This window comes from Pithys albifrons, chromosome 3, assembly GCF_047495875.1.
Source record: "Pithys albifrons albifrons isolate INPA30051 chromosome 3, PitAlb_v1, whole genome shotgun sequence".
In the NCBI taxonomy this organism is placed as follows: Eukaryota; Metazoa; Chordata; class Aves; order Passeriformes; family Thamnophilidae; genus Pithys; species Pithys albifrons.
In genome coordinates this window covers 27,427,792-27,450,897 of record NC_092460.1, presented here as the reverse complement: position 1 = coordinate 27,450,897, position 23,106 = coordinate 27,427,792, and the positions used below count along the sequence as shown (strand labels likewise).

At 44.3% G+C, this 23,106-nt stretch overlaps 1 protein-coding gene across 2 annotated transcripts; it reads left to right on the top strand.

Moving 5' to 3' along the window:
- The first annotated feature begins 158 nt into the window (after positions 1-158).
- On the top strand, positions 159-22,711 carry SLC37A3 (solute carrier family 37 member 3). Of its 2 annotated transcripts, none has more exons than XM_071551129.1 (15): positions 159-197; positions 3,697-3,871; positions 4,316-4,430; positions 6,455-6,547; positions 6,955-7,038; positions 8,201-8,346; positions 8,981-9,077; positions 10,115-10,199; positions 11,233-11,414; positions 13,215-13,356; positions 14,545-14,646; positions 16,575-16,622; positions 17,454-17,605; positions 19,317-19,382; positions 20,237-22,711. In XM_071551129.1, the coding sequence occupies exons 2-15, from the start codon at positions 3,771-3,773 to the stop codon at positions 20,327-20,329; spliced, it is 1,506 nt and encodes a 501-aa protein (XP_071407230.1). In that variant the 5' UTR covers positions 159-197; positions 3,697-3,770; the 3' UTR covers positions 20,330-22,711. The 2 variants fall into 2 exon arrangements, with proteins under 2 accessions (XP_071407230.1, XP_071407228.1); XM_071551127.1 differs by having other exon boundaries at positions 173-241.
- The last annotated feature ends 395 nt before the right edge of the window (positions 22,712-23,106 follow it).

The window sequence follows — 23,106 nt, the reverse complement described above, 5'->3', positions numbered from 1 at the left end:
CCCGTCCTGTCCCGCCCCGCCGGCCCGGGCAGCGCAGCGGGCGCCGCTCGGTCCCGCCCCGGGCAGGAGGTGGGCAGGGCCGCTCGGCGGCGGGGCCGGGCCGGACTACATCTCCCGCCGGCCCACGGGGCTCCCGGAACAGCCTCCTCCTCCTCCTCCTCCCCCTCCCGCGCCTTCCTGCGGCCGCGCCGGGCGCGGTACGGGGCATGGGCGGGCGGCTCCGCGGGCGCGGCGCGATGCGGTACCGTGCGATGGGATGGGATGGGATGGCATGGGGTGCGGTGCGGTGCGGTACCGTGCGATGCGGTGGGATGGGGTGCGGTACCGTGCGATGCGGTGGGGTGCGGTGCGATGGGATGGGGTGCGGTGCGGTGCCGTGCGGTGCAGCGCGATGGCCGCGGTGGCCGAGGAGGAGCCGGTGCGTGCCGCTGCGGACGTGGCCGCTCCCCGCCCTGAGCTGGGCCGGGGCCAGAGGGAGCCGCGTCCCCCTCGACTGCCGCTGCCGCATCCCGCGGAGCGGCCTCGGAGCCTCCTGATGCTCCGGCGGTTCTTGTTCCTCCTCGCCCGCATCCCGCGGGGTGACAGACCCTGCCGGTGCTGGCTGCACAGGGAGGGCCTGTGGGGTTCAGGTTTGTGCGGCTGTTCTGGCTGTTCGGAAAAATGGCGTAAGAGGGGGGGGTTCTGTTAGTTTGGGGGGTTTATTATTTTTTAAAATTATTTTATTTTTAAGGAGAAAAGTCAGTTTGTTTTGCACTATAAAAGTCCCGGGAATGTTACTGCTAGACTTTCCTGCCGGCTTTGGAGGATGGCAGGATGGTATTAAGGAAGTTTATTTTGAACTTAAGGTGTCTTATTTTGACTCTAAGTGAAGGGATAAGAGAACGAAGAGAGAAGCTTAACAAATAAGGGTGAAAGCTTAGCAAAAGCTTACTCGAAATATTGTCTAGTTGATAATTAGTGCTAAACAGTTAGACAAGGCAGTTTTAACACCCTAAAAATGCTCCTCTTCCTTTCTTATAGACTTGTGCTTCACTTCCTTGAGTTCTGTCTTCCTTCAGTTCCTTGAGTTATCCTACTGCCTAATTTTTGCTTCCCATCCACTACAAACTTACTGTGGTGTTCTCAGAGTAATTAGAAGACTGATTTTTGAGGATTAACCTCCTAGCTGCACACTTTTCTACCCTAGGGAGAATGCCAGTTTTGAATACAAAAAGGGCAGGATAAAGAAAAAGGGAAAACAAAATCTCTCACCGTCACTGTGAAAGTGTCCTGTGCCAGAAGGTCTTCTGCAAAGATAGCTGAGGCTGAGAAGCTCTGAGGAACAGATTGTTTCAATAATACATGCCATAGAAAAATAGATATCTTTAAGGTCAAACTGGGTCTTAGCTTTAAAAAGACTCAGTATCTTGGGCAAATAAGATTTGTATTTGTGTATGTTGACGTGCAGTGAGTAGTAAATCTTGTGCTGTGGGCTGCAAACTGATTACCCGAGGAAGGAACTTTTCCCCACAGATGTTGCACAACTGGCAGGGCTTTGCTTTCCTCGGTAGAGCTCTCTTATCTGCTGTTTCCTGGTGGGGAGGGGCAAGGAAGGAGAACAAGCTCTTGTGTTTGACCAACAGACCGTGTGGTTCACAGGCCCATGAGGACTGTGGTGCTGGGAAATTGGAGTGCCTTGGCTTCCCTTCTCTTCTCCCTGCAGCTTGTGTGTGGGACAGCCCTCAGCAGTGTTACCACCACCATGGGATACTTGTGTGGGTGCTGAGTTTTCATTCACTGATGCTGAGAAATGGTCTGAGACCTCAGGGTGATGGTAGTATCAAGACTAAGTTGCCTCTTGCAGGGCTAGCTTTGCCTTCCCACAGCTCCAGCTGCAGGTGCTTTTTTTCTTTTCCTCTCTGTGAGCTGCAGCAATCTAGAAGCATGTCCCTACAAGGACGTGCTGGCACACCAAGGTGCTCTGTGCCAGCTGGAGCAGTGGCAGTGTGGCTCACATGCAGCTGGGCTGTGTAGAGGCAGGCCTTGTACAGACTTGCTGCATTTGTCTTGTATGGGAATGGAGGCGTTCAGGTGTGGTGTAGGATGAACATGACTCTGGTGTCTCAGAGCTGTCACAGCTGCATCCATGTTACTCACAGGATCTCCATGCCATACTCAGTTTTGGAGGTCAGATGTGGTTTTAGTTTGATGGTTCATGTATCCGGTAGTAGCTGTTACTTTTTGTCAGTCAGGCACGCATCATATTGAGAGGACAGGAAAGGAAGACTTCCTGCAGTGAAAGATGTCTTGATTAAACCTTTCAAGGCTATTAGGCAGAAGAGCAGAAAGTCTCTGTGAAATACAGCATTTTCAGCAGCAAAAATTTGAGTGGGAATGTGTCTGGGCAATGGCTTCTAATTTCTCCAAGTGAGTTTATGAAGCTAAACTTGAAAAATCTTCTGTCAAATTTACAAATAATTACAACAAGCACTCATGGATACAGAAGAACATGAAGGCATCATCTTATTTCAGTGCTAGTCCTTTGGCAGGGAATAGGAATGGTGCTTTATTTTGCTTCTCCTCAGCATTCAGAATGTGTGTGGCATTTGCTTGTCTTCTGAAAATGCAGTTCCCACCGATGGATTTGTCCTGGTATCTCAGGCCAACAAGTGCCGACAGGATCAAGCTGTGCCTCCAGCAGCAACCTTGGTGTGCAGCTTTTCTCTCTCTGCACTGCTCCATCTGTCACATGGAGTTTGTGTAGCTGCTTTGTGAGCTGTGGAAGGGAAGTTGGCTGAAAAAGATCTCTGCCAAGAAAATGAAGGGCAGGCATGGAGAGAGGTTCACTACCTGATGCCCAGTGGGGCTGTTTGCCAAAGCCAGGTAGCAGAAATGGTCTCTTGGCTGCGCCGGCACAGCCGGGGGAGTGGAGCAGTTTGACATGAACCAGAACAAAGAAACGGTGTGTCTATCACAGCCTTCTCTCAGTACTGATAATTTCTGGTTATCTAGAGGTTGAGGCCGATGTCACCCATTCCCTGCAGGCAGAGACATGAAGGTATGACTTGCTGTGTGCTGTACTAATGAGTTAGTTACAGACGGCAGACTTGAGAATACATAGGCAAGCAGTCTACTGTTGAATTTCAGCACTGTCCTCACAGTTACTTTCCTTTTTCCATCTGTGCAATTCCACTCTCGGGTATATTCTTTCAACAACATCTTAACAAGGCAGTTAGATCCCAAACTGTTGCCCACCAGTAACCAAACACTGCTCTCATGACTTCATCACCAGCCTATGACCAGCTAGGTGGCGGTGGAAAGCAGTCTCAGATGTGACCACTCTAGTTCACAATGTGTGTAAATGATGTAGAATGATCTTTAATGTGGGAATGGTGGAAATTGGTAGATCCAGAGGGAACTCCTTTGTTGATGAGCTCTGAAGAGACATGTACTAGGAGAGAAACAAAAAAGAAGAGGGTTGGGAGATGACCATGAGGTTACTGGGAGAATGGGAATAAAAAGTCATCTTTAGGCTTGGAAGGTATAGAGTTATGTACAAGTGATGAGATGGGGGGTGGCGTGAAACAGGTTGTGAAGGAATGGCATAGAGTGGCTTTTTCTAAATTCCAGCTAGTTGGGGAACAGAACCATACTTTATACGTGTGTTTTAATTTGAGTATGTTTTCTTTTCTCCTCCCTTCCCATTTTCTGTTTAAGTGAGAAGAAAAATGACCTAATCACCATCCAGCCCTTGTGGCCAAGGCGGGAGCAGGGGTAGGGCTGCCAGGAACATGGCTTTGCCTGGAAGCTTACGAAGGCAGCCTGAAAACAGAGGCCTTGTGTCCCGCTGCACCCACCATCATATTGTCGTGTTCCTGCTAACCTTCTTCAGGTAGGTTGAGTTTATCTCTGTACAGAAAGGTGTTCATCTCACTGAATTTGGGGAAATGAGAGCATGTCATAGAAGAAGAATGAAGGTAGGGAAATTGTCTTAACCTTTGGCTGTGAGCCTTTGAAACAAACTTAAAAAGCTCATAGTGCGAGTTGGTCTGGGACTCATGCAGTCATGGAGTAAGGGTATTATGTCCCTGGGGAATCCAGCCACCAACAGGACTTGCACCAAAGGCGAGGCTGTGCCAAGGCAGGAGCACTCTGTTGCAGAAGGGTGAAATCCATGCCTTGCCATAATTTGGGGCTTCCCACCACTGTCTCCAAAACTGCCAGTCCTGTGCTATGCTGCCTACTGAGACGGCATCTATCTGTGTTTGATACCCCACCCTTTCCCACCTGACCTCCAGGGAAGATTTGGCCAACCTGTGTCTGTGTTTTCTGGCAGTTATTCCCTGCTCCATGCTTCCAGAAAGACATTCAGTAATGTCAAAGTCAGCATTTCCAGCCAGTGGACTCCCTCCTGCCTTAACAGCACAGCCCCAGAGCTCCGGCCATATGAGGTAAGGCCACAGGGGATAGGGAAGTGCAAAGAAAGATGGGTAACTTCCAGTGTGCTGAGCTTGTGGGGCCCAAGAGGCCCCTTTAAGTGTCCTGTTGGGAACACTTCTCGGAATGTGAGCAGAAACTTCAGGTGTTTGCATTGTGGTTTTATGGATCATCAGGTGATGGTGAAATCTTTCGAGTGGCCCCCAGAGAGAAACTTCTCAAGAAGTTACAGTGTTCCAATGGAAATGCAGACCCCAGCAAAGTCTGTAATAGCCAGCAGCACAGAGGAGGGAAAAAGAGGGACTTTTCCTTGGAAGTGTTGGAGGCAATAAACCAAAGCAGTTAATGGGCTTACAGAGAGTTCTGTGAAGTCCTGTCTGAGCTTTCTCTGTGACAGTGGTGCTGCTACCACCCCACTAAAAGAACAGCCAAACTAGGAGAGAAGAAAGCTATCTGAGAGTGCTAGCTGCTTATCCTAAATTGATAGGAAGGATGGTGTTTTATCTTGCATCTAAAAGGTCTGATTTCCCAAAATGCTGAGCATCCAGTAGTACCCCTTGTCTGTAAAATCTTAGACTCAGTGTAAGCAGTGGGAGATTTGGCAGTGTTTGCCTGGAGGAAAGGAAGTTCTATACTGCTTGGTTCTCACAAGTGGGAATGTGAGAACTATCTCCTGGCTCCTACCCATGGTGTTTTTAGGGCCATGCTTGTTTTTAGTATTGCTCTGTCCTGATGGTTTTGAGAAGGGGAAGAAATGGTACATTAACAGCTTGGTCACAGGCCATGAGCTCTATTAGAGCAGTGAGTTCCAAGCCAATTGTTTGAGTGTTGTCTGTATTAGAAATCCTTGGTTATTTGAATGTTTGACAGAAGGATGATGAATACTGACTTTTTGTGATAAGTGGAAACAGTAAATTGAGCCAGTAATGTGTTGAGGATTTTATAATATGTCCAAAAGGAGTGAGCATGTTGAGGCTGCCAAATTAAAATACAAGGTGTTTATATTTAGTTCTTTAACTGACATTCAAACAACTAGTATATCTTGGAAGCCCTTTTGATCTTTTTTTATTTTTATATAGATGATTTAGGGCTTGGTGGATGTTTGGGTGCATGTGTCTGATCAAGAAAAATGGTCAAACTAGTCCTTTAGGTATCAGTTTAGGTTACATCTTTTAATCTAACTGGATGTGTAATTAGTGTTGTCTGTACAAGATGTTCTCATGGAGAGGTAAAATTAAACTAAAACTGATGATATTTGAATAAGACGCATCTGTAGGTTAACTCTGGATTGGGTTTGTTTGTTTTCTAATGGGGGCATGGTGAGAAGGGAAGAAAACTTTCTTCTAATTAACTCTATTAATTCTTCAAGATATCCTCAAAGCTTGCTATTTTCAGCTGATATCATTAATCTTTCTTTGGGGACAGTTGAGTTTTTTCCTCTTTTTTGATCATATTGAAAATAAAATAAAACTCAGGGTAAGCACAAAAACAAACAACATTAGTGTCTGGAGGTTGTTGTAAATAGTTCCCTACCAGTCTTTTTCTTCCCCTTGTTCCTTTTGTTTTCTTTATTTTCTGTTTGTGGTCTGTCATTTCTTATTATGGCTGCTGCCACAAATACTTTAAGGGAATTATTCATTTAGTGAAGACAGCAAGATAAGTACAGAAGAGATGCTGCACATAAAACGGAATGTGCCTTTATTGTATTATTCATTAAGTTTCTTATCAGTGTTTTAGTGTAAGAAGCTGTCTAACAGTTGCATACTTGTTAGAAGTAGGGTTTATTTTGCCAGTCATTTGTCTTGGTCCACGGTGGATTGAGCGTTCCTCACTAGTTTGTCTTTTTGAAGTGAAAGTTGGCAGTGGACATTTTGTTCAGTATATAATGCCAGAATTGTTCCTGATTTGATAATTAAAGTGTTGGAGGAATAGGAGGTTGTTGGGATGCTGTTCTGCTTCGGAGTTGGGGTTTTCATTGACAAAGAGCAGAATGAGCTCTGCCTCTCCCTGTTTACCTGTTAAAATTTTCTCTCTGTAGCTCTGGAACAGCAGCCATTTATTTCCAAATGCAGAAGAGGCAACTCTCTTCCTGGGCACATTGGACACTATCTTTTTGTTTTCCTATGCTGTGGTGAGTAAAACTAACCCCAAGCTGCTAAGCTAAAAAGCTTGTCTAAAAGGCAATTTTTCCCCCTTCAGTTTCTGTTAGTTCCGCCCTTGCCTGTCACCCACATAGAGATGCTTTTTAACAAATACAAGAGAAATACTATCACTTCAAAATTTCTTACACACCTGTCACTAGCATGGTGGGAGGACTAGTTCTGTCTATCTAAGAGTTCTCAGATGAATTTTTAAAACAAGGAATGTAATGAACTACTATGAGCGGGATTTCTTTGATGGCAAAAGAAGTGGGTAGAATCAAACTGTAAGTTGGTATAACAGCAGCATTTTGATTAGTTTGACCCTTTTATGTTGTTTTAATTCTTACAGATACCAGGTACAAATCTGGCTTTATTTAATGCTGTGTTTTGTTCTTAGGGTCTCTTTGTCAGTGGCATAGTCGGGGATCGCCTGAATTTACGCTGGGTTTTGTCTTTTGGCATGTGTTCCTCTGCTCTGGTGGTAAGTTGGAACACAGTAGTGGGATTTAGAAATCTCTGTTAGGGTTTCTGGGTAGGGTTTTACTTGAGGGGAGGAGTCTCTATTTTTGTTTGAATCTGCTCAGTGGTCTGAAAGCCTGTGGGTAAAATTTGGTCCTGGATGCACGTCCTGCATTGTCTGAAGCACAGAGAGCCAGGCTGGATGACTCACCTCTTCCTGAAATATCTATTTCTGGATACTGTGTCAGAAGGAAATTCTTAAGGTTGAGGCACTGCCTAGAGATTTAATGAACGTATTTTTTTCAAGATTGGTATACTGGGACTTCGGAGGACTGTTTTGTACCACAGTTTAAACTCTTAGCCCATGTGTGTTGTTATTGAGGCCTTTGCTTCCAAACACAGTCTTTGCTCTGTTCTGTGAAGGACATGCTAACAATACCAAGCATTCATTTACTTATTTTATAATTGCTAGCAGGCTATGTGTTAAAAGAATCTCTCCTTAAAACAAAAGGCTATTTCAAATTTAAGCCATGGCAGATAAATGTGAATCAGTTTTATCTCGTGGTGGTTTTCTGGTTATTAAAGTAGTAGCAAAATGTATGGAGTGTGTTTGATTTACCCAGTTGACTACAAACCCCACAGTGGCCTATTGCACTTTGCAGACATGTGACCACAAATGTGCATCAAGCAGTGTGCGCCACAATGTGTGTTTATTTTGGCTAGTTTGGGTTAGAGCTCTTAGTAATTTGAGACCTGGCTGTAGTATTTGTGTTAAATTTTGCGAAGATAAATGAGTGTTGAGGGTTCTGTGTTTGCATAGAGCCTTGTGGAATTGGATGTCAGTACAAGGGCAGATCAAGAGACTACTGTGTTTTCAGAGTTGTTACCAAAAATATGTGTCTCTTTCTTCTCCTCTCCTGTTGTAGCTGTGCTGTTTAGGAAGACAAAAGTCTTTTGGAGAGGAAGTGCCATGACAGCACATTCGTCTCTGGAGCTGTTTAGGCTCTGGAGCTGGAGCTGTGGTGGTTCAGCAGAGGGTGCTCTTAGCTCTGTGCTGTGTCTCAGACAATGCCAGGCTGGGACCAGCTCCCGGAAAGGGTGTTGCTTTTTTAGGACCCCGTTCCTGCCTGGCTTTCAGCAGTAGCCTCAGGGTTTCTTCTCTGTTTCCCTGTCCACTCCTGTAGGTATTCTTCTTTGGCACACTCACAGAATGGCTGCATTTCTACAACAAGTGGTTCTACTGCTGTCTGTGGGTTGTCAATGGCTTGCTGCAGTCCACTGGCTGGCCCTGCGTGGTTGCTGTCATGGGAAATTGGTTTGGAAAAGCTGGGTAAGTTGTTCCTTTAGTGACTCACAGGACCTGCTGAGTAACAGATTGAGCTGAAATTCTCAGACCAGAAAGGCCAGCTGTTAGATCATAATTGAAGTTAGGTGGGATGAAATAATGCCTTACTTGTTACATTGTATCTCTCCCCCTCCCCCACGGCCCCCCTTTTTTTTCTGGAGCCACAGAACAGCTCAGTATGAACACTGCTCTGTGTGTTAAAAGCACAAGTTCAGACTTCAAAAATCCCATAAGGCAGAGGGACTGAATTGGAATTTTCATACCACTGGAAAGCCTGTTTTTGTCCACTTAACACTAAAGAGACCAAATGGAAATTGCTTCATTGTAGGTTCACCTCTGTCACTTTGGGATATTTTGGATGAGCTCTTGCCATTGTTTGTAACCTTGTTGCCAGTTCACTTCTGCTGTAACACAGGTGTTTCAGGATAGAACATTCCTCACTTATCTGTTTGGTGCCTCCAAGTTGTTATGTGCTTTGTTTGAAATGAACTTTGCATCTCTTTGAAATGGATTGGGAAAATTCATAAGTTAAAGTTCACTTGAATGTTTTTTCTTTGTCATGTTCCTAATGTCAGCTCTCCTAGTATTGCCTGTTTCAAATTCTTTTCCCCTTCTGCAGGAGAGGTTTTGTGTTTGGACTCTGGAGTGCCTGTGCCTCTGTGGGAAATATCCTTGGGGCATTCCTTGCCTCCTGCGTTCTCAAATATGGCTATGAGGTAGGTATTGCTGTCTGGCTTCTAGCTACGCCTGCATGTCTGATTGGGTTATGAGACACTCATTTCTTATCCTGTCTCTGGGGGAAACAGGCTTGTGTGTCCAGTTTCATCTTCCTGAATTCTGTGAAGGCAAGCAGTTGGCAGTATAGAGAGGTTGTTCCTTTCCTGACTTTTCCAAGTTGGGAGAAGGAAGCCTGAGACTTCTCTGTAAATGGAACTGATGTTATTGAAGAGCTCTGGTGTCACAGTATACCGTCTTCTGATTTGGGTGGCTTAAAGTGCTTTTCAGAGTCATCCATCACAGGTTCTCACTTAACTGGAGTCGCTGCTGTTGGAATGGCACAGCTGCTATAAATGGGAAGAGGCCAGGCTGTGTTGCCTGTGGCAGGCAGGGAGTGTGAGAGAACCAGCACATCTTGCAGTGTGTGACCTATGGGGACAGGCTGACAGAGCTGAGCTTGTCATTCTGGAGATGAGGAGGCTTAGGGTACCAAGAGCAGCTTTCCAAAGAAACCAAAACAAGGCTTTTTCCTGGCTTGCACTGAGAGAGTGAAAAAGCAGTGGGTATAAAGTAAAGGGATGGTTCCACTGGATGTTTGGAAAACCATTTTGCAATGAAGCATGTTAAGCATTGCAACAAGGGGACAGGGCCTGCAGGATGTGTCTTTGGAGTATTTCAAGACCTGACTGAACAAAGCTCTGAGCAGCCTGGTCAAAATTTGGTGTTTGATCCTATTTGGAGCTGTCCTTCCAATATAGCTGGATCTGTGGTTGTGTTGGGTCAGCTCTTTCCTTACTGCTGTCACCTCAGTACACTAAAACAGCTGTTTCAGTGTGTCCTTTCAGCCTAGATAGGACTGAATCTGTTCAGGGGACTGCAGAGATAATTTTTTTCCACGTTTTATGGACACAGTCTGCATTTTATAGCTGTGTTTGCTCTCTGACAAAGTTGGAATGTAAAGAAACCCTCATTAGTCAGGGAAGCCTGTGTGACTGAAAGTGCTTTAAAAAAGATTCTTTTATTTATTTCTCCTCAGTATGCTTTCCTGGTGACTGCCTCGGTACAGTTTGCTGGAGGAGTCATTGTGTTCTTTGGGCTCCTGACGTCACCAAAGGAAGTGGGTAAGTAGAAGAGGGCTGCACTATTTCAGTCCCTTCATGGGAAGCAGATCTGCAGCTTTCTGTGTAGTGCTGCTACAAGCACTGCTCATTCTGACAATACTTGTCCTCAGGGCCCTTACAAAATGGTGTTGCACTTTAGTGTATTTAATGGAGCAAATGCTTTGCTTGCCCAGATCACACTAAATGCCACCATGCATCATGTGTATAGAGTCCGGATATTTTTTAAAGCAAAATAAGGCAGCCTGACTCTGACATCTCCATTAGGATGTGCCTAATTATCAGTTTTTCTTCACCTCAAGATACTGCAGACAAACTGATAACTGGCTATTGTAGAAGAAAACTATGGCAAGCCTTAACTATGCAATAGGAAGGGAAAGTAGTCTTCATCTGCAGGCCTCCCACAGCCAATTAATAGCTCCAGGGGTTGGATGTGGTCCTTATCTGAGAAGATGGTAGGCAAGTCCAAGTGTAACAGGAAAACAGAAAAATATTTGGACTTTGACAGGGCCCTAGAGAAGGTTTCCCAGGTGCCTGCAAAGGCTATGAAGTTGGTGGCACTAAAGCTACTATCAAGAGTGCTCATAAGAGTGCTCTGCGTCCCAGCAAGCACAGTGCAATTCCCAGGCCTTCCATGCCAGTGGAGGTGTTAACAGGCAGCAGCTGAGCACACTCAGCCTCCACAATCAAGGGAAGTGGTATCCAGGAGCCAAGTCTGAGGATCCCAACCACTAAATAAGGGGGGAAATGCACTAATTTGTTGTGTCTTCCAACTAATGGCCAGACACTCAGAACAGACAAAGCCGACGCCAGGATCAGACAATACTTTCCAGAAGACAAAGGGTAGAAACTGGCGGCACTGCAGAACACCATCTAGAAGAGTTTCTAAGCCAAAGGAGGATGGAGGTATGGGAGAGCAAGGGAGTGGCTAGAAGGTAGAATTGCTTAAAAGAAGTGAGCATAGCTTTAGAGTGGGGATAGAGGGTGAACAGACTGTGGTCCGTTTTTCCTGTTGCTTATCCCTTGTAAAACTTAGGCCTCCCTGAGCTTGGAGCAGATGAAGACGTTGTTGTGGAAGAAGATGCCAACAGACCTTTAATGGGCAGTGATGATGCAGATGATGATGACCGGAATTACTCTATTCAAGCAACTGACACTGACAGCCAGCCAAAGGCCATTGGATTTTGCCAGGCTTGTTGCCTTCCTGGTGTAGTACTGGTGAGGACACAGATTCTTGAGCCAGATCTGGCTTACCTATTAAACATAAAATGCTGTCAGCATTTGTTGACATCACTGTTAATATGTTGACCATATGTTGTAGTTGTTGACATCTGACTTCTTATGCTGTTAAAATCTTGGGGTTGGGCGTGTTGTCCCTGTGCCCGTGGATTATAATACTGTCCAGGTATGTTGGTTCTGTGTTGCCCTTCCCATCAGACCCCTGTTTCATGGAGTACATGTAAAGAGCCAACAAAGGGCAGCAGAGATTCTGCCCTTTGTGCTGTCAGTTTGGAAGGGAGGCCATGAGCAAAGGTGACTGTAGGATGCTTTCTTGGTCAGGCAGATACCTGCCCTGAAGAGTGAGGTTCTCCCTGCTAGGTGGGCATCACACAGCACTCTGTGGTGCTGATATTGAGGTCTGGGGTTTTCTAGTTGCCTGGAAGCAGAAAGCTGTCCTGAAAAGCCTGAATCAGCATGATGTAACATCTGGCAACGTATGTGGATTTTTTATAAGCAGCTGGAAGCAAGGCCTGGTGATGCAGTTTCCACATATCCTCATCCTCTCCCTTGTGTGAGAACTTGTACTTCTGCATCAGCAGTATTGCCCAATTCGTGGATTTGGTTCAGCTGAAAAATTATACCTGTCACTAAAAAATCATGTTAACCTTCTGCAGCAGCGGGCTGTGGTTCCCCTGAGTGCCAGAACCAGCACAAGAAAGAGGGCAGGGTGACTGGCTCAGCAGTACAATGTGAACTGTCTGGATTTGGTCATGAAGCAGAATGGGTAGTGTTATCAGGTACCCTTAATGAGTAAAGCAGTTGGCTGTTGTGATGAAGGCAACAGAAAATCTAGCAGGGACGGGTGGATTGTCAGTGTTTTCAGTGTAGGACAACCACAGTTCTGTTGTTAAGACCTGTTGGTTGAGGGATGGCAAAAGAAAGCAAATCCATCTTGAGTTCCTTCCTAATGTGGCTAAGTGCCTTATGCAGAATTTCTTAGTGGTGACAGTTGATCTGTGACTATTTTCATTGGCCGGAACAAAAGGGGATTGCAGCAATTGAGGTGGCTGGATTTGTACACTGGATTTTGAGTACATGTTCTGTGCTCTAATCTAGTAACCTCAACACCCCTGAGTCTGTGAGTTTTATCTGATGTCAGATTAGTGCCCAGTCAAGCCAGGACACTGTGTCAGATTGGTGAGAGACCAGGGAACTGAGGAGAAACTGAACCCAGCAGCCAAAAGCAGGAGGTTGTCTCAGTTGTTGGGATTGGAGGCACATGCTTAACTTTGGCCAAACTTTCATCTTGTCCTGGAATACCTGCCTGGGGGTAATGAACGAAGCTTTCTCTTCTGGTGCTGGAAGCAGGTGAGCTTTCTGAACAGCACAAGATAGTACAGAGGAACTACTTCATGTAACTTTTCTCAGCATGATGCACAGATGACTAAATCTCAAGCCTGTTCCATGTCATGTGCTTGGCTTCCTTCTCTTTAGAAGGTGAATTAAATTTTCTTCATTTTTTGAAGCCTGGTGTCATTTCTTTTCAAGGTTACACTGAAAGTGTTTTAACCCATTGTATTCATTGAAAAAAAATAACATGCTTGACAGTGATTTTTGTATTCCTGGGTTCCCTTTGATGTTGAGCATTAAACTTTCCTAATGCTGCCTTCTTACATGAAATGCAGAAGCACTTCCCCCTGAAAGCTTTAGCTGGATCCAGAGCTTTATGGGAAGAGGCAGAAACGCTGTTTGCATTTCTCCAGCACTAACTGCTCATTCTCCCTCTCTTTGTTCCAGTACTCTTTGGCCTATGCCTGCTTGAAACTGGTGAATTACTCATTCTTCTTCTGGCTGCCCTTCTACCTCAGCAACAATTTTGGTTGGAAAGAAGCAGAAGCTGACCAGCTCTCCATCTGGTATGATGTGGGAGGAATCATAGGTGAGTAAATCACATCTTCCTGCAGTTGCCCTGCTAGAGTGTGGAAATGGAAGACAGCAAATGCAGCCAAAGCAGTCGTGTTCAGTGGGATCCAGCTGTTCACTGAATATGTGAAAATTCTAGTTATGTATGTGGCTGTTTGGCTTTTTTTTTTCTTAAATACAGAGAATCTGACCCCCTAAAGAGTTTACATATAATTAAAGAGCACTATCATACTCTTGAACATTACCCTCAGCTGGCATTTTTCTTTACTGACCAGGACTTCTTGAAAAGTGCCGTGTACAATATGGTGCCCTTGCTTGCTACTTCCTTTCAGACAAGTACCCTTGAGGGAGATTTAGATCTGGACTTGCTGGGTTCTGAATTGTCCCTTCTGCCCTGTATTTTTAAGGACAAACTCAGCACAGATCTTGGCAGAGCAGGCACCTACTGTGTTATGTTCAGAAATAAAATGTAATTGCACTTGTTTCTGCTGGCTGCAAAATCTGACCCTGTTCCTCCAGAATAAAGAACATATTGTATATGTGTTCAGACTTCCACTCTTCTGTGCTCAGTTTCTGGCTTTATTACCTTGTCTAGTTAGCTTTCCTAGAATAGCCATCCTTGTTTGGGCCTCTTGTGGGTCAGTTTTTTGCCTCTGTGGCCTTTTCCATGTTAGGCTTTCTCAGCATTTAGTTTTTACCAGCCGAGCAGTTCCTACAGAGGTAGCAATGATACATAAGGTGATTGTTATTGGCCTTTGGCAGTTATTGGACTCAGTTGCACCTACCCTAAGTAGGTGAGACAGTAGGGAGTGTGAGGCTTCTGTGTCATGGTGCTTTTCCTGTGAGAAAAAGCAGCCTTTTCTTGCACTTTCAGTTGAAGGAACTGGCCACAATGTTAAACTTGCTTAATACAGAGTTGTGGTGACCCTAGAGCTGTGGTGGTCCTATAGGGCAAGGAAAAGTGGAAACAATGGCTAGTTGCGTGCCAGAAAAAAAAGAATTCCTGGGAAAGCAGATGGGTAGTTTTCTGTGCTTTATCTGTTGTCTCTGTCGGGGGCAGTAAGGGCAGGAGACTCCGTTTTCAGCATTTTAGAGAGAATGTGTATTGAAGAAAATTCAAGTGGCCACTGCACCCAGTGAAATGGATTTTGTTCAAGGTGTCAACATCCTGAGCCTGACAGTGATTTTGTTAATTTTTTTTCAGGTGGGACTATCCAGGGCTTGATTTCTGATGTGCTACAGAAGAGAGCCCCAGTTCTAGCAATTAGCCTGCTCTTTGCTGTAGGCTCTCTTTTTGGATACAGCCGTGAGTATGCTTGTGCTGCACAGTGATAAGAGGTTCATTCAGTACATCTTTGAGAGAACAAGAACACCGCCTGTTCTAATTATGTTTTCTGATCTTGAAACTGCTGCTGGATCAGGATGGTGCCTTTTCGTCTGTTTTGCTGAAGTGTGGTACTGAACAGAAAGAAATCTATTCTCTGGTTAATGAGGTGGAAAACAATTTAGCTGAGTGGTTTCCCTTGCTGGTGACTTATGGTACTGGTCCTTCTCCAGTGTCAGTGTTTTAGCATTATTGTTGTGTCAGCACCACAACTGGCAAAGCAGGAATCTCAGGTGCTTTCCTGTAGTAAGAGGAAAGAGAATCTGGGGGCAGATCTGTGCTGGAGTGTATATATATACTACACAAGGGCAGGAGAAGCTCTTAGACTTCACCACTTGTGCTTCTGAAAGTGGTGAAATTGGAGAGTTTCTGCCTCTTTTGCAGCAGATATAGTTCTTGGTGTTTCATTATTGAAAGGAGTCTGTCAGGAACACTGAGTATAAGGAGTCAGGAAGATGTAATTTCTATGGAACCTCCATGAAGAATTTCTAAGGGTGTCAGTTTTGCATCTTCAGACAGAGTGTCCTGTGGTACAGAGTGGTTTAACTCACTGGGATGTCACTTCACTTCTTTGCATCTTCCTCCAAAATGGGGTGGTGATACAGACAGGCTTTTGTAGAGCACTTTGGGATCTGTGAACAGATCCCAGAGCAGCACATGAAAAGTAAAGTGTGCCTTTTGGAAGCATGTGGGCTTATTTAAATAGTCTTGAAGTAAGGTCAGTGAGTTAGGACCATTAAATACCAATGATTGGGTTTGGTGGAGTTTGGTGGAGTTTTTGTAGGCTCTTGTGCTAACTCATTGCTTTCAAAAGTGAATTATAAGTAAATACAAAATTATTTCTGATGAGGTTTGGAATTTTTACTAGATAACAAAGCAGCCAGAGCTCAAGGTTCCTTGTGCTTAACTCAAAATGCACTACTGCCCAGCCAGATGCAGAAGTCTCAGACAGGTGATCCAAAGTTCCTGCAGTATGATAATTCTATTTCCATCAGCCAAACCAGGAAACCTTTTTATGCCCATAGAGTGTTGCATGTAATAGTTATAATGGCCTGAGATGTATGTGAACAGGGCTGCAACTTGCCTTATGGATAGTAGCTCACCTAAGCTGAAGGAGTAAAGAATTCCGGTAGTACCTGAAAGTAAGATGTCAGGAAAAACAGTATTTCCAAAGCACTAAGGGATGGTAATGGAAAACCAGCTGCATGTACACATTCTGCTGGAAAGACAAATGAAGTCTGTAGATGCTCAAACATGGCTGTGTAGGAGGAATTGGGATATGGGGTTTTGAATTTTTTGGCTTTATTGTACAGCATTGTTTAGGCAGTTTCTGGATTACTACCTCCAGGTTTAATCTCTATATTTTAAAAAATGTTTTGGAAATTCAGGATGAGTGGAAGGGCTGATTCAAGTGCTGAATACTTTATGGTGAGAGAGAGTTTGAGCTGAGTCTGACTTCCCCAGAGAGAGAGGAAGGATTCTCTTAACTTTCAAAGTACTTTCAAGGAGAGTAAAGGCAAGCTCTGTGTCACAGAAAGAGGCATAACACAGGCTGGAACACAGAGCCAGGGAAATCTGATATTGAAATAGGGCACAAAATAATGGCAAAGATGATTTTTCTGCTGTGAAGTGCTGTCAGGAACCGTCTGGGTCTTTGGTCTCTAAACGCCTTTGCAGTAAGTCTCATCTCTGTAGAAGTCTCTGGTCAAACAGAAGTTTAAGTTGTCACTGTGTAGCAAAGTGAGCAGATAGTTCAAACTAGATGTGTCCAGGCTTCTTTCTGAACTGAAGTGAGTGGCTTTATCAAGTTCATGTGTTCTATTTACACTCTCCTGGTCTTTCTCTTGCAGGTTCCCCAAACAGCAAACCTATCAATGCTGTGATCATGGCAATTACAGGTATCTTATCAAAAGCCACTGTTATGGTAGTAGACATCTATATTCATTGCAGAACAATCAATAACACCACCCAGGTGGTGGTAAAGGGTGTTTGTGTGTGCTGCAGTCTCTGCTGGTTTTGAAGAAAGAGGGAAAACTGGGGCCCAGTTTTTGTTACCTTTGCAAAACAGCTGTAGGAAAACTGCCTTACAGAGGAAAATGTAGAATAGAGACTGTATAGAATGGCATGGAACTGAGGGGATCTGCCTTGGCTCTTTATGATGCAGACAGATTTATGCTAAAATACCTGGCAGTGATCTGGTGTCTGAGGAATTGGATGTATGGCAAAGTCATGAGCTGCAGCTCAAATTTGAAGGTGCTTGTCAGAACCCAGAATACTCTGTGTACTGTGAGAGGTCACAAGGTTTTTGTGCTACCAGACATACTGTGCCGTGTTATGGAATTAAGATTAGCCTGCATGAATAGAGCCTTTCTTTCCAAACGCTCCTACTTCAGAACACCCTGTCCTGTTGTCGTGGGGGTTTTTTTGCCTTCCATCTCTTCCATGAACCCTTAGAGACTGAGACTGTAGCATGGGGCTGTACTACTCGAAAGTAATAAAATTATTCTTGTTGTCAGCGTCTGTGTGGGTACTCCAGGTATGTAGCGTGTTCCATGACCTGTGCTTTAGCTGGGAGCATCCCCTTCCAGCTGCAGTTAGTCTGTGAGCACTGTCCCTAGAGTTAATTATTTTTCTGAGCTTTGCATAGTAGAAGGTCTATGTTTTGAGGGTGCTCTGTCAAGAATCAATCTGTGTGTTTTGCACCAAGGCTGTTTCCATGTCACTTTCAGGATTTTTCATCGGAGGCCCTTCCAACATGATCAGTTCTGCAATTTCTGCTGACCTGGGGCGCCAGGATCTGGTGAAAGGCAGCAGTGAGGCTCTGGCAACAGTCACAGGAATTGTGGATGGAACTGGCAGTATTGGTGCTGCAGTGGGCCAGGTGAGGCTACCGAAGGAAAACAGAGGTCTGGGGAAGGGAGGAAAGATTCTTTTGTCGTTGGAGATGTTAGTGCATTCCTCTATCCAAAGTTGTATGGAAAGAGGAGAAGAGAGAGGGCTGGGATTTTTCTTTTAAATAATTACTTATTTAAGAACCAGCCGAGGAAATCTGTCTGTTTTATCAAGGTTTCCAGTGGAAGTAAGTTAATTAAGAACTAAACTAAGTATTCGTAGTGTATTGCACTTTCATAGTTCAAATGAATTTTAGAGATTTCCTTACCCTGAACTCCAAAATCAAAGGCCAGCTTTGCAAAGAGTGAAAATGAAATATTGTGACATTTGTTTAGGATTTTTTAGTTAAAGATGATAGCAAAACATTTGCTTACAGAGAAGTTTAGCTGTACAACACAGTAAAATTGGAATACCTATTATGAATGTTAGAGAGTTTATGAAGTAATTTAAAATTTACTCTTATTTGTGGTTCCTCTCTGTATCTGTGGATGTGTAAATCCAGCACTACTTGCTTCAGTAGTCCTTACAGTATGCTCCCAGAGGTCTGAGGACTAGACTGTTGCAGAGAAGGATGCTGACTGTGTGCCCACTGGGGATGTTCTTCTCACATACAAGTGTTAACTATATGGAAGGACACAGTGGGGAGCATTTAGTAGAAAGATCAGAACCAGTTCTATTCCAGACATCCTCTAGTGATGGTAAAACACCAAGGACGCAGGCAAGGCATGTGAGTTTCTTTTCTAGAAAGGGATTTGGGCTTGCCATTGACTGCCTGATAAATACAATCGTTCAGTCTCTGTTTTATGGGATAAACGCTGCTTAGAGCCTTTAAACATGGAAAACTACAAGTGCTTTGTGGACATACATAAGTGCACTGTTACACTCAGTGTTCTTCTTGTGTCGTCTACAGCTTTTCTGTCTTCCCACACACATACCACTCAAACTTACGTCATTATAGAAACTGGGTCTTCAGTTTCTGAAAAATTCCACCTGCCTCCCATTCCAACACTGCATTTATTCCACCAGAGGCAACCATGACGTCATTCCGGGGGTGTGTGAATAACAGCAAATGCACAATGAACATGTTAGAAATTCAGATCCTGTTCTGTGCTGATACACCCAGTAGTGAAGAACGGAGGCCCTTGTGCAGCATCTGAATATAAATCTGCTAATAGGGAATATATTTTCTTGTGTGGCCTGTGCAGCCCTGTTGAACTAAGGTGCAGTTCAGAACAGACTGTAGTCTCAAGTGTCTTGCCTGCGATGGAGGGTTAAGTAGTAAGTGGTTGCACAGCTCTTGAAAATGTGTCCTGTGTAATTTATAAGCCATTCTAGAGCTTTTAGTTCTTCTGAGTGTACTTACATCCACTTATGTCCCAGTGTTCTGTGCAAAAACCTAGTGTTCAGCAGAGTCAATTTGTCACCCTTTGAAACTGTAGTTCAGTTCTGTCTTTATGCTGCTCTGAGTTACTGTAAAGCTCCAGGGTGGTGTCTGCTTTACTGAGACTGTGGGGTTTATACAGAAAAAGGCTGCTGTCCTGAGTCATCTCTTCTGACAGGAAAAGATCAGCTGGAAGGTTTTGTCATCAGCTCTGTGTGGTGTGCTAACAGCCCACAAATTCTAAAAAATGAAAGTGTCATGCCTGAAAGTCATGCTTATCTTCCCAGTTTGAATGATTTTTTTTTTCATTTCTATTTAGTATCTGGTGTCTTTGATCCAGGAGAACCTGGGGTGGATGTGGGTTTTCTATTTCTTCATTCTAATGGTAAGAAATCATATTTTTAAAAAATTCTTTGTCAAAGTTCAATTTGCAATAGAAAGTTTTTGTGAGAACCTGACATTTGTGATTAAGGCACAGAATCTCTCTCTGCAGCATCTGTGACCTCTGATTCCATTCTCAAAGTGGTCTGTGGTGTGGCTTTGCCTCAGGGTGTCTAAATCAACTGTTGTCATTTGTGATCTTTTAAAGTCGTGTTACCCAACAGGAACTGAGCTTGTGACAGACACACGAATAGTTGCCTAAAAATACTTGTATGCATTTCCTAAAGCTTATGCCACCTGACTGACTTCCAAGGCAGGAGATTTCCCTTCTTCATCTCCATAATATGTAGTTCCTAATATTTTCAGAGAGCTGAAGTTAAGCTACTTGTTTATTAGTCCTTCAAGATGAGTGGAAGGAGTGATGAGAATCTGAAAACTAAAACGAAAGTGCCTTGTCCTGGTATGCCACTGAGGGAGACTGTTCAGGCCCCGACCTCCTCAGCATCTCCACACTGGTGAATGCTGCACAATTCACTTGGTCTTCCCTGCTGGAAGTTCCAGGAATTGTCTTTGCATCTGTGCTGACAATGGAAAAGGCTGCTTTGGTAATGAGCAGAGGTAGCAAGGAAAAAGGCCACTGAGGACTTGAAGAGCTCATCTTTATGACAAGATGATCATGACAGCTGAAATTGTATGACCTTTCCTTCAAGCTCAGTCCTTCCATCCACTGTGCCATTTTGTCACTGCTTCTCGTAGCCTGTGTATTTCTGGGGTAGCCTTGGATGCACATTGGAGCATGGGATGGCTGCAGCTCTGGTTTCTCTGTGCTAATTGTCCTGGATATGCTTCTTTTCACAGACGAGTTCAACAATCCTGTTCATTTCACCACTGATAGTGAGGGAGATCAGGTTGCTCTTGCATGACCGGCACCTGCGAATGCTGACAGAGTGACTTCTGCTTGCCTCTGGAAGGACTGTTGTATGGAACTGATAGCTGGAACACTAATCAAAACTCTGGGAGACTTGTTTCTTCTATCCTCCGGGTCTGGGCTACTTCAAAATGCCTCCACAAGACTTGATTGACTCATCTTTGGCGAGCTCAGTAGTGAAGCACCAAATACCCATCCCAAGATGACCTATGTCATGGAGCTGCTGACCTAAGCCAGACAATCCAAAGGACGGATGGATTGTTCCAGGCTCTTCCATGCCAGCAGTCACACTCAGTTCTTCTGTTGGACAGTCTCACTGCTATACCCTTTCTTATTTATTTCTGGATGTGCTGACCAAAGGTCAGCTTTTTAAAACTGACAGTTTTCAAGGAGCTGTCTTGCAAGGAATTTTGATGCTCTGTTGTGCTGGTGAAATCACACAGTGCAGTTCATGGGTAGGCTAAACTTACCATCACTTTAGCTTTTAGAAAGGTCATACTCAATTATTTGGAATTTATGCTGTCCAGTTGTTTAAAAACTGCTGTTCCTAAATCTGTGCACAGATGGACCTTGCTATCCCTAGCTATTAATTATTACATATTCTAGTAGAGTCACATGGAGAAGTCACTTCTGTATTTGGTTTTAGCATTTTTTAATAGTATTACTAATCTCTGGGAAATGAGATTTCATTTTTTTAACTATTTAAGCAGAAAAATAGTGTGCAATAATTTACTATGGTCTCTGAAAGAAGCCTTAATAGATCCTTTGTGTCTGAAGGATACTTGACTGGCTTCAGGGTTCAGTAATGGGACACAAATACTTTCACTGGAGCTTTTTTTATTGAACCTGATCAATTCTGACCAAAATGGGTCTGTCAGGTGACCCTCTGAAGGAAGCTGGTGTCACTGACTTCATACTTCTTGGGCAATTGCTTATCTGTAGCAAAGAAGGACCAGAATGGAGTTAAAGGAATTTAAGGGACCTGGCTGCTCTTGGACAGTGGCTTCCAGACAGGGACTGAAGTGTATTTGTGGAATAGCATTAATTAGCAACTGCTGTTGTGTTCCTTCATGCTGCTTTGCCTACAGCTGTGTAGGGGACCTCAAGCTCCAGGGTTTGAAAGTTTGAGTCATATTTTGAAGGGAAAAGTAGATGCAAGTCAGCACTAAAACCAAGTGGCTGTGGTGGTGTTTGAGTGCTCTGCAGAAGGCAGCGTGACCAACTGACACCTCTGACATTTGTTGGTGATGTTAAAGGGACCAACGAGTAACTTCTCCACAAATTGCTTTCTGCTTATGCCTTGGGGTGTTTCTTTGTACTAGGTATGTGTTAACCTGCAAAACTCCTCATCAAACACTATGTCCAACTAGTCAGCAATGCCGGGATGGGGGTGGGGGGCAGCAGAATTCTTCAAGCTGAGAATTTGAAACTTTTAAAATGGGAACAGTTGCCTTTTCGAAATGTACAGTGATTTTATTTTATTTTTTTAATTGATGAATGTCAATTTTTAGTAACATGTTGATTGTAATGAGTGGAACATTATTAGTGCCTTATGGTCCTAGGGTATTGAACGGTTGCTTGGTGATTGCTGCTTCTTGCAGTGATGTTGCTGTGGAGCTTTGCTTAACGTAAAACATTGTTGCCCCATTTTGTACTTTTTTAAAAGTCTTTCTCTCTCGGTGGAGGTGATTCTTGCATTTTTTGGCTAACCCTCAAAAAATTTCAGTGCTTGGGAAAACAATACCATTACACTAATGTGTGGGACCTAAGTCCTGTTCTTGTTTCTTCTCATTCCCATTCCAATTTTTGCCCGTATAATTAGAGCAGGAGACTGAGAATCTGTCATCCTGTTCTCAGAATTATGCCCTGGGGTTACTGTTCACATCCCAAGCTACTTATTAGCCCCTGTACAAATAGAGTGAAAACTCCCTGAAATTTAGTTCTAGAATTAATGGTGGCACCGTTTGCCTGAGCCACGGCGTCTGAGAATCTCTGGTTTCAAATTCCAACCTGGATGAGCTTTTTGGCTGGCCGTCTGGCAGGAGATAAGCTGCTGATGAAAGGTGGGGTGGGAAAGGTACGTTGCCAGGGTCAGGGGGGAGGAGAGGCCAGCCCCTGTAACAAATGGCTTCCTGTAAACAGTTCTGTCCCCTCTGGAGAAGTGTCAGATGTGGTGCAAGTGCCGCAAGCACAGTCGGCCCAGCCGCTGCATCCGAGTGCACAGTGGAGCTCTGAGGCCACCCACAATTAGAGAGGCATGTCTGTGGCTTCAGGATCCTTGTTCTTGTTGTTGTCCTGGGTTTTCAGTTCTGTGTATTTCCTCAAGGTGCTCAGAGGAAGGAGAATGGTTTTCAATCTGGTCATGTCCAAACTGGTCTCATGTGAATAAACTTACTTTGACTTGATATGGGCTTGTTCTTCCATGTGCTTTATTCCACTCTTCCAAGTGTGGTTCTGCTGAGTGTGCTTCTCATCCTCCTCCTCACAGGCCTGGCTCTAACAGCTGCTTTTCACTCAAGTGCTGTGAAGACCTGAGCTCTGACTAATGCTGAAACCAAATCCTAAAAGGGGACCATGTTCCCACATGCTGTGGTTTGGCATTCTTCCTGATCAGGCTCACAGGAAGTTTTGTGGGAGTCCCCTAACAGATGCCCATAATGGTGTAAGTAATGATCTTAAATAAAGAAACCAGAACATATACATGGTTTTATTAATTTATTTCTTTCTTGATCTGCATGTAGAAGTCAGGTGTTCTTCCCTTGGAATTAAGCATGCCATGTGGCTGCAGGCCCTGCTGTGC

Coding starts and splice junctions, on each gene's coding strand:
- SLC37A3 (XM_071551129.1), top strand. CDS start 3,771: ATGGCTTTGCCTGGAAGCTTACGAAGGCAGCCTGAAAACAGAGGCCTT. Junction 4,431..6,454: donor CAGAGCTCCGGCCATATGAG/GTAAGGCCACAG, acceptor TTCTCTCTGTAG/CTCTGGAACAGCAGCCATTT. Junction 11,415..13,214: donor GCCTTCCTGGTGTAGTACTG/GTGAGGACACAG, acceptor TCTTTGTTCCAG/TACTCTTTGGCCTATGCCTG.